This window comes from Mesoplodon mirus (assembly GCF_964341445.2).
Source record: "Mesoplodon mirus genome assembly, chromosome: 11".
Lineage (NCBI taxonomy): Eukaryota > Metazoa > Chordata > Mammalia > Artiodactyla > Ziphiidae > Mesoplodon > Mesoplodon mirus.
This window is the reverse complement of record NC_138987.1, coordinates 102276938-102292156: the sequence shown is the minus strand read 5'-3', so window position 1 is coordinate 102292156 and position 15219 is coordinate 102276938. Positions and strand designations below refer to the sequence as shown.

Below are 15219 nucleotides of genomic sequence, written 5' to 3'. Positions count from 1 at the left end.
ATAATATACATCAATTAGGTACATAAGGTCACACAGTCTGGCTCACGGTAGTGACAATTCTGAGTAGAGGTGGCTATTTATAAAAATAACTGCACTGCACTCTCTCATCCCCAGCACCACATCACTAAGGGCCAGACTTCCTCCTCAGTGAGCTGGACCACCCCCTACTGCACCCCCTGAGACTCGGCCTCGGCAAGGTGATAAGTGGATAATACACCCTGAGACGATGGGTCAGCAGCACGGTACAGTGGGAGAACACGAAGCTGGAATCAGAAGCTCTCAGCTCCAGTGCCGGTTCCAAACTGTATTAGTCAAGGGGTCTTAAGCAAGTACTTTGACTTTTGTTTTTCCTGATTAATCACCTGACCTAACTAACTAGCTAACTAAACAACAAAACGAAAGTTAATAAAATTCATTCTGCCATCTCCGAGGGGTGGCTGCAATGCTCAGATGGTAAACTATCAGCACGACTGGGGCTATCCCTGTGAGACCCACAAGCTGTGTCCCCAAAACATACTCACCTGTGAACAAACGACCACCTGGAGAGAAATGTCACATCTAAGGCAGAGAAATGAAGAGATCATGGGAAATTCGGGGCAGATGGGAAGGCAGATGGCACAACTATGGAACATGTGGTTCTGCGCCAGCCTTAATCAGAAACACTGCATAACACAGCTGGATTCATGCATTAAGCAACAAGCTCTAACAGTGTTCTCTTATACGATGCTAACAATCCCTCCTGTACTTGATCACTAACACACTAAAATCTTGTAAGAGAAAAGATAACTTGGTTTATACCTTATTCCAGCCGCTGGCATGAACTGTGGTCTCCAGTGTACATTCCTGATATGCCTGATACGTCACTGGCCTGTAGAGATTTTTTTTAAAAGTCTGTGTCACAAAGAAGGAAAATTCTAAATTTCCAGATAAATAAACATACAGTCACTACTTTGCTGTTGAACTTTTTGCTAAAGTAACACAGATTTTTCAACATATAGTTTTCTATGAGACATGGCTTTCAACATTTGGTATGCATTTTTCTTTAAGCATTCTCTACAGGCTGAGATTTATGCTACGAGCTTGGGAAAGCAGTTTACAACATAAGAAGAGAAAAATATATAATAACAAATATTTTACAATTGCTCGAAACTTATCCAACAAGGCTTCTACGTTGCAGATAAATATAAACACTTGGGTTATTAATACAGAATCAAGTAATAACAAATAACAAAAATTATCTCATTAATAAAATTGAAAGAACAAGTTAAACTTTTTTAACAAGTTAAAGGCAAAAAATGTATAATATTTAAAACTTAAAGGGACACTGTCACTGGAAGACTTTTCAAACTGGGGACATAAGTTGGAATAAGCAAGGTCAATAAAGGAGCTCTGTGTTTAACCTGGAGTCCTGGGACACCCAACCCTGGGGCGGGGCTCTCCTTCTGATTATTCCTGTCGTACAGACACTCGTTTATGGAGGGGATGGATGTGAATGCTGCATTCTCAGCGTGGGCCCACGTGCAAATCAACATCAACGACAAAGACACTCCATAGCAACTTACACAGGAAGGCACCAAGGCTCCTGGACAACAGATTTAGTAAAGATTTACCTCCCCCTCCCCCCACCGCCTTTTGTTGGCAAAGAATTAACATATATGTAAAAAAGGAGAGGAGTCTTGCTTTTATAGGATTTTTAAATCCATTCCAAAGGCATTTTCTGCTCTGACCACCCCGTGGTGGTCTCTTCAGCCTATGAATATTTAAGATTGATAACAGGTACACTTACTGGTAGCCTATTGCTATGTTTTATATTTTTATGTATTTGTGTTTTATATTCTATTGCATAGTAGGAAACTGAAGCTCAGAAAAGCTAAGAGACTGTCCCAAATCCACAGGGCTGCAAGCAGCAACAGAGGAATAGGAATTCACACCCAGTTAGTGCTGGCTCCAAAGGACACGCCGCTGCTCCTAGGATTTTGAAATGGGCCACGACACACTGATGCCCCATGTAGCCAACGAGCATCTGGACCAGGGTAACGAGGTCCAATAATCCTCAGTATTATTGAGGAACACACCAGACTGCAGAGACTCGCTAAAAAGAAAGAACCTACGACATCTCACCAATAATTTTTATAATAAATACATGTTCCAACTATAATAGTTTTAACACATTGAGTTAAATAAAATATATTTAAAATCTGTATGTAATACTTTTACGTGGCTGCTAGAAAATTTTAAATTACATACATGTGACCTGCATTTATCTGCTGGACAGCGTGTGGCTCTAGATGTTTCAGAGAACAGTTCTGATGACACAGGTATAGTTCTTTTCTGTAAGTCAATATAACGTACAGCACAGTGACACTGAGGAGTTAAGATATGAGGGATGACCGTCTTAATAAGATGTTATGTGCGACCTTCCTGCTATCGCACTGCCATTAAAGTAAGCGTACAACTGTTAGAAGATCCGGGCGACACACTAGGTGGCTGTAACACAGGCCTGAAGCAGACACGCTACCGTCTAACCTGCCTCTTGCTCCCTGCAGCTCTGCTTGCATGCATCACTCCCTTCACGTCCTTTCCTGAACTGCCTGCTGCGCTGTGCACCATGCCAGTCCTTACGCGGAATCTGTCTATCAGGCTAAAGTACTTTAGCATCCTTCAGAATGAAACATGATCTGAAACATTATATGTACACACATATATGCACATAAAAGATCCAGCAGATTAAAACACTCAAAAGAAATCTTTTTTTTTTTTTTTTTGCGGTACGCGGGCCTCTCACTGTTGTGGCCTCTCCCGTTGCGGAGCACAGGCTCCGGACGCGCAGGCTCAGCGGCCATGGGCTCACGGGCCCAGCCGCTCCGCGGCATGTGGGATCTTCCCGGACCAGGGCACGAACCCGTGTCCCCTGCATCAGCAGGCGGACTCTCAACCACTGCGTCACCAGAGAAGCCCTCAAAGGAAATCTTAAACGTAGAAAAATAAGTAGTTAAAAAATCAGCCCTATCTAATGAGCTACTTGAATTCAGCAAAGAAGCAAGAGGAGGGGAAAAACTTTTCTTTTTCTTTTTTTTTTTGGGGGGCCGCACTGTGCGGCTCACAGAATCTTAGATCCCCAGACCAGGGATCGAACTTGTGCCCTCGCAGTGAAATGGCAAAGTCCTAACCACTGGACTGCCAGGGAATTCAAGGGGAAAAACTTTTCAGATTGCTGGTGCTTGGCTGTATGAAGAGTTCAGGATTAGTTTCCCTACTTTAACAAAACTGTTTGGGGGAATAAGTGGTATTTTCCACCTTAAAAATACTGCCATCAGGGCTTCCCTGGTGGCGCAGTGGTTGGGAGTCCGCCTGCCGATGCAGGGGTCGGGGGTTCGTGCCCCGGTCTGGGGGGGTCCCGCGTGCCGCAGAGCGGCTGGGCCCGTGGGCCGTGGCCGCTGGGCCTGCGCGTCCGGAGCCTGTGCTCCACAACGGGAGAGGCCGCGGCGGTGAGAGGCCTGCGTACCGCAAAAAAAAAAAAAAAAAAAATACTGCCATCAACCTGTATAATACTTCTAGTTCAACATCAGTTATTTTCAGGATATTAATAACTTTTTGAAGTTGTTAAGCTTTGGGGGAAAACAAAACAAATATTCATCCAAGACTGTATTTTTTAAAATATAATTTACTTTGTAGTGAAAAGATCAATTTGTCCTGTAGGTCATGAAAAGGACTCCAAATACATATACTATAATACTGTTCTTCACATACATTGTACATATATAAAACTATAATGCGGTTCTTTGGAGAGCTCGTAATATCCCAGTAAAGTTGAAATGAACAGAGAAGCGATGACAGAGTGAAATGACTTGACACAAACAGTCTGCATCAAAGCTGGAGACCATTTTTTGCCTTATGCTTCTCAGTTACTTTACTTCCAGTCCCAACTGCTTTTACAAGTTCTTTATGTTTGTATTGGCCAAACAGTAAGCTCCTTCAAATCTAAGATGAAAGCTCAATATACAAACTCCATGCAAGTATGGCTGCTCGGGCTTAAGAAGAGTGGAGCGGGCCCAACCACCGCCCCTCACCTCCTCACAGCACTCTGAAAGCCACTGCTGTGCCTCCAGATTTCCTGTCTCGGTTTTACTTCCCCACACCCAGAATTTTCTCTCCACATTTATTTTTAAACGTTCTATGTATAAAGTTAAGAAAATCCAAATATGATTTTCATTTCACTGTTTCTTATGTATAGCTGGGATTTTTACATTGGCTCATGTCACCAAAATATGCGGAAACAAACTGAATCATCCTTAAACCCAAATTGCTTTCTTCTAACAAATGGTAATGTATAACCGTTGCCTTTGTGAAAGTTAGGGATTACTTTACTACAACAGTAGTTTGGCACCTGAATGTTGGCCCCTTGAGTGAAGGAACAGTCTTCACCTTGTTTTAGTCATCTATCTTCATTAAACCAAACATTTTTTAAAATTCACACCAATCTGTTAATGACTCTCATCAAAGAATTAAGGGAAACAAATTTTTCAGGTTTACCATAAATGACTTGGTTCTACTTCATATACTTTCATGATGAGCTTCTTGCCTCTGGCTTTAACAGCCAGCACGACAGCTAGGAAAGCAGTTCCCACAGCGGGACTGTGGCAGCGGTTCCACAGGCAGGTGTGCAGCCGAAGTGCAGCGACATCCAGGACGCCCCAAACAGGGACACAACGTCAACCCCGCAGTACAGTGAAGAAAACCCCAGTCGCGCCACTAACGCGGGTCACGAGGGAGTGCTGGTAAAAAATGCTCAGCACAAGTGAAACAGCGTGTGTTTACAACCGGTGAAAGCATTGGTGGAAACCTGACAGCCAACAAGTCAATACAAATGGTCAAATTCATGCTGGAACAGTTAAATCACTGCTCAAAACACAAACAGAGATGACTTGGGAAAGCAAAAAAAGAAAAAGTGAAGACAAGTAAGTGAGAAAAGAAGTGACACCGTTCACCTAAAACAGAGGCTTAAGAGCACAGAGGCCGTGGGGACTCACCGGCTGAGGAGCATCTGCAAGGCCCCGAGCAGAGGCGCCCTCAGCTCCTGCGACGCCTTCTCCCCGAGGTGAGCCAAGCAGTCCTCTATGGAGCTGTCGGGGTTTGCAGGGCTGAACACGGGCGAAGTGTGGCGGTCGAAGCCTGTGCTGGCGAAGGCTGAAGATGACAGAAGGAAAACCCAAGTTAATGAGCAATGCCAGAAGCTGTGCTGTAAAAGCTCAGGGGGTTGGGATGCCAACTACTGGGGACTAGCTAACAGTTAGTTATAAGCCACTTAAAAATGTCAGATAATCGTTATGGGATATTAATGTTTCCTTTGAAAGGCCTTCAATTTAGAGGTTTTTTTTCTTTAAGGAAAGATTTTTATGAAAAATCTTAGTTTCAAAGAAGAAAAAGGCTAAACTGACATGGCAAAATACACAAACCAATTTTGTATATTACCGCAGACCCATTCAGTCCAAGAATGATAAATGAGAGCAACTGCCAGCTCTATCACCCCTCTCTTAAGATTTGTTTTTACCTTTACAAATGTGGCTCTTCTTAAACCAGATTCTCATCAGTTATTCCACCTTAGAGGACCCCATGACTTTCACTCCCTTTCAGAGTGACCTTCCAGACTCGCACTCACGCACACGGATGTAATTCACAAGTATACAAGCCGCCCGCTCACACAGCCAGCTTCTCCTCTGCTTCCTCACTCCCTGTTACACAGACGCAGCCCTGCTCTAACCGCAGGAAGGAGAGGCCAGATCATCCCTGGTCCAGGGTACAAATGGGATGCAGGGCACAGACTTCCAGGAAAGCAGGTGGCCTGTACCCACTCCCAAGGGTTATCAATAACCTCCATAAAGCATTTATTGCATTAATCCAAAGCCTGCTCCTAGAAGGCTGCAAATTTCACTAGAGTTAAGTATGTACTTCTTCAAGAAAGATATACATGGCTACAAAGTTCACAGATGCTGCATGGTCTGAGCAGGCCTGAGAACGCCCACTCTGATGCTAAGTCTTGGGGAATACAGGTTCGATGAGGAAGTGCATATAAGCCTTCGCTGCCATTTTCTTTTCTGCCTTTTGCCCATTTTGCCATGCAGTACTGTTGTCAGAAATGGACAAGGATTAAAACAGAACTATAACATTAATCAGTTAAAAATGTCAGTAAAGGAAAATAAAAGAGAACATTAACATTAGGTTTCTGGATCTTTGTAAATTTCTATTTATATTTTTTCTTTACTAACAGGGAGCTGATTTATAAACATGATTTCTGGGTTTTTTTGTTAAAAATTACTGGGCAGGGAATTCCTTGGCAGTCCAGTGGTTAGGACTCAGCACTTTCACTGCCATGGGCCCAGGTTTGATCCCTGGTCGGGAACTAAGATCCAGCAAGCCGTGTGGCATGGCCAAAAAGAAAAAAAGAAAAAAAAAACCCAAAAAAATAAAAATAAAAAAATAAAAATTACTGGGCAATACACATCTACACAAAAACTTGAACATGAATATTCATAGCATCATTATACATAATAGCCAAAAAGTGGAAACAACCTAAATATCTATCAACTGATGAATGGATAAACAAAATATGCTGTATCTACACAGTGGGATATTATTCCTCATACAATGGGATGAAGTACTGATCTGTGCTACCACGTGGATGACCCTTGAAAATACTATGCTAAGTGAAAGAGCCAGTCACAAAACACGACCCAGTGTATGATTCCATTTACGTGTAGACCCATAATAGGCAAATGCATGGAGACAGAAGGCAGATGGATTGGGGATGGAGACAGGGGACTGGTGGGACTAGAAGTGGGAAGTTACTGTCAAAGTATATAGTGGGGACTATATACTTTTGGTGGTGTTAAGAATGTTATCACTGCCACCACCATCTATAGCACATGAAAAATGAAAGCACGCTTACATTTCTCCCTTTAGTGTTATTAATATAAAGATATCAATCACACTGAAGGGAAAGTAGTACCTTAACATGACTGTTTAGTCCATTACTTAACACCAGAAAAGGCTCCATCTACTCTGTTGGGTATAGTTTAGAAACTTATAAACAGATTCCCCCAGGAAAGAAAGAGGTACGTTCTAGTTTCACCTATAATCCCAGACCCATGAAGCTGTGTAATGAAATGTTGTGAACACTCCACTGTAAAAAAAAAAAAAAAAAAAAAAAACAAAACACACCAAACAACCCACCAATTAACTAGGAAAATAAGGATAAAGAGACCTTCAGCAATTTCTTTGTCCAGGGATTTTAGCTCTTCTTCAATTTCAGTTTTAACTTTTAATAAAACTTCTTGATCCAGAGATTGTGAAGCTATATCCTGTTGAACCCCTGAAACCAATAAGAAAGGTTACTAGTGAAAGAGGGGGAAAGAAAACATTAGAATATGGGTAGGATTTTAAGCATTAAGTCAGAAAATACAAAATCAAAACTCATTATCTTGACTAAGGGCTAGGAGATAATATAAAGATGAGGAAGCTGATGCCTGAGTAGGTTGTCCCACGACTATGGAGGAGCTGTAACTGGAATTCAGGCCCATGTGAGTACAGAGCCACTAATGCAGGCTGTGTCCTCCTCCTCATTTGGTTGGGCTGCTAGGAAGGAAACAGCTCAGAAACAGTTCTGACATAACAGAAAAGGAAACCTAAAAGGCTGTCTAGATCAGTGATAATGTCTCCTGAAAATGACATTCACGGCCCCTTACCTTCACATCTTCATGCAAACTGCAGCTCAAGAGAAGGCCCATTATCATCAAAAGATTTATATCCTCCAAATTAAGAAAACCATGAATATACCAAAAGTATGGGGCACAAGCTATTCTCATGCAGTAAAAGGAAAAGTAAGGTCCTGGTCTGTAGCACAGAACGGAGAACAAAGAGGAAGACTCCAAAGGAGAAAAATAAACCAGATGCTTAACAATGTACTAACTTTTCCTGCCCCAGATAGCTGGGGCAGAGTGTCATCATTCCATCTGAAACACTGAATCCAACTATGATGGCTCACTCCTCCCATTCAGAATGTATTTATATTCAGAATGTATTTATCTTATATATTCCCAGTACTTTTACAGTTGTTTGTATCACTGACAAGTTTTATAAACAGAGGTTTTAGGCTTTAATATGCTTTCATCCTTTGCAAACAAAAAATTCTGAATTCAAAGATGAGCTTACTAATTTAATTTAGGTCAAGAAACTTATAGCATCTGCAGGCCTTTAAAATTCATTTGAAAAATAAAAGGTTAATAAACATTTCTGTATCTCACAGATTATCTGATTAGATTTCAACTTTCAAAGTTGACAAAAATAATTTTTCTTCAGGCTACATAAAACACTTTCCTTCTGAGCTGAGACTAACTAAAATAAAACTCAGACCCTCAAAAGGTTTTTCTGTGGAAAATATAAAATTCCTTAGGTATTTCTAGTTGAAATGCAACAGAAAGGATCCCCTCAATGTCATGGTTAATATATATTTTATTTAATGACATTTCATTTAACATTTCTGCCTATATATATATATATATATGTCTTAGTTGAAACTACATACATAAAAATTTTAAAACATTACCTAAAACAATATGCTACTAAACAACCAGTGGGTCACTGAAGAAATCAAAACGGAAATTAAAAAATACCTGGAGACAAACGGAGATAGAAACACAAGAATCCCAAATCCACGAGACGCAGCAAAAGCAGTTCTAAGAGGGCAGCTTGTAACAATACAAGCCTACCTCAGGAACAAGAAAAATCTCAAATAACCAACCTAACCTTACACCTAAAAGAACTACAAAAAGAAGAACAAACGAAGCACAAAGTTAGAAGAAAAGAAATCATAAAGATCAGAGCAGAAATAAATGAAATAGAGGCTAAACTCAGAAAAGATCAATGAAACTAAGAGCTGGTTATTTGAAAAGCTAAACAAAATTGATAACCCTTTGGCCAGACTCATGAAGAAAAAAAGAGAGAACCCAAGTAAAATAAAAAGTGAAAGAGGAGAAGGTACAATCCACACCACAGAAACACAAAGGATCATAAGAGACTACTATAAACAACTGTACACCAATAAAATGGACAACCTAGAAGAAATGAATAAATTCCTTGAAACATGCAATCTCCCAAGACTGAATCAGGAAGAAATGGAAAATATGAATAGACCCACTGCCAGTAATAAAATTGAATCAGTAATTAAAAACTTCTCCCAGGGCTCCCCTGCTGGCATAGTGGTTGAGAGTCTGCCTGCCGATGCAGGGGGACGCGGGTTCGTGCCCCAGTCCGGGAAGATCCCACATGCCGTGAAGCGGCTGGGCCTGTGAGCCATGGCCGCTGAGCCTGCGCGTCCGGAGCCTGTGCTCCGCAACAGGAGAGGCCACAACAGTGAGAGGCCCGCGTACCGCAAGAAAACAAAACAATAAAGAAAACACACCTCTCCCAAAACAGAAGTCCTGGACCAGACAGCTTCACAGGTGAATTCTACCAAACATTTAGAGAGTAGTTAATATTGTACCAATCCTTCTCAAACTATTCCAAAAAATTGCAGAGGAATGAATGCTTCCAATCTGATTCCATGAGGCCAGCATCAACCCAATACCAAAACCAGACAAAGATATCACAAAAAAAGAAAATTACAAGCCAATATCACTGATGAACACAGATGCAAAAATCTTCAACAAACCATTAGCAAACCAATTCCAACAATACACAGTACACTAAAAGGATTATACACCACGATCAAGTGGAATTTATTCCAGGGATGCAAGGATGGGTCAATATCTGCAAATCAATCAATGCTATACACCACCTTAACAAACTGAAGAATAAAAATCATATGACCATCTCAACAGATGCAGGAAAAGCTTTTGATGAAATTCAAAAGCTTTTATGATATTTATGATAAAAACTCTCAACCCATTTATGATAAAAAAAAAAACTCTCAACAAAGTGGGTAAAGAGAGAATATACCTCAACATAATAAAGGCCATATATGACAACCCCACAGCTAACACAAAAGACCCTGAATAGCCAAAACAATCTTGAGAAAGAAGAACAAATCTGGAGGTATCACACTCCTGATTGCAAACTATACTACAAAGCTACAGGAATCAAAACAATATGGTACTGGCACAAAAACAGACACAAAGATCAATGGAACAAAACAGAGAGCCTGGAAATAAACCTATGCTTATATGGGCAATTAATCTACAACAATAGAGGCAATAGGGAAAAGATAGCATCTTCCATAAATGTTGGAAGGGACTTCCCTGGTGGTCCAGAGGGTAAGACTCCTTGCTCCCAATGCAGGTGACCCGGGGTTCAACCCCTGGTCGGGGAACTAGATCCCACATGCACGCTACAACTAAGACTTCGCATGCCACAACTAAGAAGTCCACATGCTGCAACTAAAATATCCCACATGCTGCAACAAAGATCCCACATACTGCAACTAAAACCCAGAGCAGCCAAAATAAACAAATAAATATTAAAATAAAAATGTTGGGATAACTGGACAGCTATATGCAAAGAATCAAACTGGAACACTTTCTCACACCACATACACACACAAGAAAACTCAAAATGGAGTAAAGGCTTATAAGACTTATAAGACCTGAAACCATAAAACTTCTAGAAGAAAACATAGGCAGTATGCTCTTTGACATGGATCTTAGCAATATTTTTTTGGATATGTCTCCTCAGGCAAGGCAAACACAAGCAAAAATAAACGGGATTACATTAAGCTAAAAAGATTTTGCACAGTGAAGAAAACTAGCCACAAAACAACAGCCTAATGAATGGGAGAAGATATTTGCAAATGATACTATCCAGAATATACGAAGAACACATACAACTAGACATTAAAAAAAAAAAACTCTATTAAAATTGGGCACAGGACCTCAACAGACATTCCAAAGAAGATGGCCACCAGGCACATGAAAAGATGCTCAACATCACTAATCATCAGAAAAATGCAAATCAAAACCACAATGAGATTATCACCTCACACCTGTCAGAATGGCTATTACCAAAAAGACAATAAATAACAAATGTTGGCGAGGTCATGCACTGTTGATGGAAATGTAAATGATACAGCTGATATGGAAAACAATATGGTGGTTCCTCAAAAAATTAAAAATAGAACTACCTTACAATCCAGGAATTCCACTTCCAGGTATTATTCTGAAGAAAATAATTCAAAAAGAGATATACACACACACACACACACACACACACACAGGCACCCATGTTCATGCAGAACTATTTACAATAGCTAAGATATGGAAACAGCTTAAGTGTCCATCAACGGATGAATGGATAAAGAAGATTTGCTGTGTGTGTGTGTGTGTGTGTGTGTGTGTGTGTAGGGTTGGCCAAAAAGTTCGTTTGGGTTTTTCTGTAAGATGTAACAGAAAAGCCCGAATGAATTTTTTGGCCAACCCAATACAATGGAATACTGCTCAAGTATAAAAAAAAAGAATGAAATCTTGCCATTTGTGACAACATGGATGGACCCAGAGGGTATCATGCTAAGTGAAATAAGTCAGACAGAGAAAGACAAATACCATATGATCTCACTTATATGTGGAATCTAAAAAAACAAAACAAATGAGCCAACATAAGAAAACAGAAACAGACTCATAGAGAACAAACAGGTGGTTGCCAGGGGGAGAGGGGTGAGGGAGAAGAGAAAAAAAACAAAACAGTAACCATGTGAGGCAATGAATGCTAATTAGCTTGCTTGTGGTAACCATTTCACAGTGTACTTTTATATGAAACCATCACGCAGTACACCTTAAATATATGCAATTTTTCTTAATTATACCTAATAAAGTTGATAAGTTTTTTAATTACACAAAACAGACACAGGGACTTCCCTGGTGGCGCAGTGGTTAAGAATCCGCCTGCCAATGCAGGGGACACAGGTTTGTGGTCCGGGAAGATCCCACACGCCGTGGAGCCACTAAACCCGTGCGCCACAACTACTGAGCCCACGTGCCACAACTACTAAAGCCTGTGTGCCTAGAGCCCATGCTCCGCAACAAGAGAAGCCACTGTAATGATAAGCCCGCGCACCACAACGAAGAGTAGCCCCTGTTCGCTGCAACTAGAGAAAGCCCACACGCAGTAACAAAGACCCAACACAGCCAAAAATAAACAATTAAAAAAAAAATCTGCCTTCCAATGAAGGGGACAAGGGTTTGATCCCTGGTCAGGGAATTAAGATCCCGCGTGCCACCGGGCAACTAAGCCCAAGTGCCACAATTAGAGAGAAGCCCATGAACTGCAAAGAAAGATCCCGCATGCTGCAACTAAGACCTGACGCAGTCAAAAATAAATTAAAAAAAAAAACACAATCTTACGCAAAATTTGAAGACAAAATGTATCCTATGAATAAGGTAATCTTTGTAAATTCTCATAAAGCATAAAAATCTATCATTACATATAGGTTTTGTTTTTCCAATTTTTTTTTACTGTGGTAAAATACATCTAACAAAATTTACCATCTTAACCATTTTTAAGTGTACAGTTCAGTAGTATTAAATACATTCATAATATTGTGCTACCATCCATCTCCAGAACTCTTTTCATCTAGACCCACTACACAGTAACTCTCCATTACCTCTTCTCTTCAGCCCTTGGCAAACACCATTCTACTTCTCTCTCAGTTCTGACTACTCTAAGTACTTTATACAAGTGGAATCATACAACACTTGTCTTTCAGGAACTGGCTTATTTCACTTCCAGACTTGTAATAAATCTCAAGTACTGCTTATAATTAGAACAGGTTTTCCTTTTCAAAGTAATCTGGGGCTTCCCTGGTGGTGCAGTGGTTGAGAGTCCACCTGCTGATGTAGGGGACACGGGTTCGTGCCCTGGTCCGGGAGGATCCCACATGCCGCGGAGCGGCTGGGCCCGTGAGCCATGGCCGCTGAGCTTGCGCGTCCGGAGCCTGTGCTCCGCAACGGGAGAGGCCACAACAGTGAGAGGCCCGCGTACCGCAAACAAACAAACAAAAAGTAATCTGTAGTTTAGACGGCTCTACAACATCACTGATTAATATAATTACAGTAGGTAAAGAGACTTCCAGAATATACGTAACATGATTAGAACAAGGCAAACACAGACTGGGGAATTATTTGGGGTCAACAGACTGAGGAATTATTTGGGGTCAATCTTATTTCTTTCACTGAAATTCTCTCTCTCTGTCTGGCTTCCTGGAAGGCGTCTCAGTAAAGGGGAAGGTAAGCTTTGGGGCCAAGCATTCCAGCTCATTACACGTGACTTTAGGCAACAAAAATAATCTTCCTGAACCTCTCCTCTTACGTGAACAGGAAAGTAATACCTACCACAAAGAGAAGCTGTCAAGGGCAGTGAGATAAATTAGTTAAGCTCCACCACATCAAAAATGCTCAAAAGATAGTGGCTCCCACCCACCAATCCTTCTGACTCTCTGAAATGGGTTGTTACCACTGCACAGTGATCTTTCCCCAAACCTTGTCCCTGTGAACAGAATCAGCTTATCATAGATTTCTAATCAATGATGCTCATACAGAATCTGCTTTCAGTACTCTAACAGTCTGGACCAGCAGAAACAACCTTCTGACAGTTTAGATAATGCCAAGTGACATAAAGTGTCTGTTAGAACACCAACAGTTACTCTCACTCTTCAATTGCTGCGAGAGAATGGCTTAATATCAATTGATCTAAAACTAAAATACAGGAACTTCCCTGGTGGTCCAGTGGTTAACAATTGTCTTGCAATGCAGGGGACACAGGTTCGATCCCTGGTCGGGGAACTAAGATCCCACATGCCGCAGGGCAACTAAGCACACATGCTGCAACTACTGAGTCCACGTGCCACAACTAGAGAGAAGCCCGCACACCACAACAAAGAGCCTGGATGCTGCAACTAAGACCCGATGCAACCAATAAATAAATATTAAAAAAATAAAACTAAAATATATTTTTTCCTGAACACATGTCCAACAGAGTTTAATTTACATTAAAAAATACAGAAGGAAAGTTAATTTTTAAAATATAAGCGTACATTTCACAATAAATTCATGTGGGAAGTTTTACGAGGAAGCTACAGTCCTGAGTACCAGAAGGTCCCTGGTTTTCCAAATTTCCAACAGATGTGACTGCCTCGAAGAGACTTGCCTTCAAACTTTTTCCAGGCTCAAATAATCTCTGCCGTGCTCAACAATGGAAGAATTCTGATCAGTCACTGCCATGAGCTACAGTAAACACAGTGCTTTTAAGACAAACCCTTCTCTTACCTACCTGATCCTCCTTCACATGCACTTCCACAGCAGAAGCAGGGTGGCCACCATGCTGAAGAGCTTGGGTTAGCCTTTTAAGTTCTGCAAAAACATCTCAAACTCAACATCGGCCAGCTTGCTTCTGACCTGTCCTTAATCAGAAATACAGAGCTCCTGAATATTTCAGACTCTTTCCAGGGAATACAACCTGCTGGATGAACCTTTTTATAAGGTTTCCTGACATGAGAAGTAGTCCCTCCATTCCTTGCATTCTAGATTTTATACTCAAATTAAGCTGAAACAACAGAAAAATCCCCAGATAATATTACCTATTTGTTATAACTGAGCTGTACTTTGGTGCCATTTCCTTAGCTTTTATCCACAATTACATTAAGAAAGTGTCTTGAAATGTAATACTGTATTTGATACTGACATTTTCTACTGCACTTCTTGGTGTCCTATATAATAAAGCTCTAAGTGAAAAAACAATTCTCTTAAAGAATAAAATTCCTCTTTAAAGAAAATAGTAGAGCTTCTGGTTATGGGAAAAAAATCCTGGGAACTAAATGCAGTAGTCCCCTTTGTGGTTTCAGTTACCCGCAATCAGCCACAGTTGGAAAATACTGAATAGTAAATTCTAGAAATAAAATTAAATACTTTTATATTACACGCCATTCTGATTAGTGTCGTGAAATCTGGTGGGGTCCTGCTCCATCCCACCTGAGACCTGAAACATACCCAGCATATCCAGACTGTATACACCACCCGCCCATTATTATAGGAAAACACCAGTACACACAGGGTTTGGTACTAACGGGCACCGTTTCAGGAATCCCCTGAGAATCTTGGACCATATTCCCCATGGATGAGGAGGACCTACTGTACACCTTCACTTATTTTTGGCTTTGCCTTAGAACCAAATTCACTGCTC

General features: G+C 40.9%; 1 protein-coding gene across 2 annotated transcripts in view; it reads right to left on the bottom strand.

The window, feature by feature from the left end:
• The window catches only part of BCL2L13 (BCL2 like 13), a 62225-nt gene that overhangs the window by 15850 nt on the left and 31156 nt on the right, over positions 1–15219 (bottom strand). Inside the window, exons 3-5 of one of the 2 annotated variants that reach the window (XR_014295309.1) lie at positions 7262–7369; positions 5031–5187; positions 799–891 (exon numbers count right to left, since the gene is read on the bottom strand). Coding sequence is in view for 1 of the 2 variants with exons in the window: in XM_082635954.1 (XP_082492080.1) it covers positions 799–868; positions 5031–5187; positions 7262–7369 (335 nt within the window). In the remaining variant the exon portion in view is untranslated. The remainder of the gene's footprint in view (positions 1–798; positions 892–5030; positions 5188–7261; positions 7370–15219) is intronic. The other variant, XM_082635954.1, reaches the window with a different exon arrangement.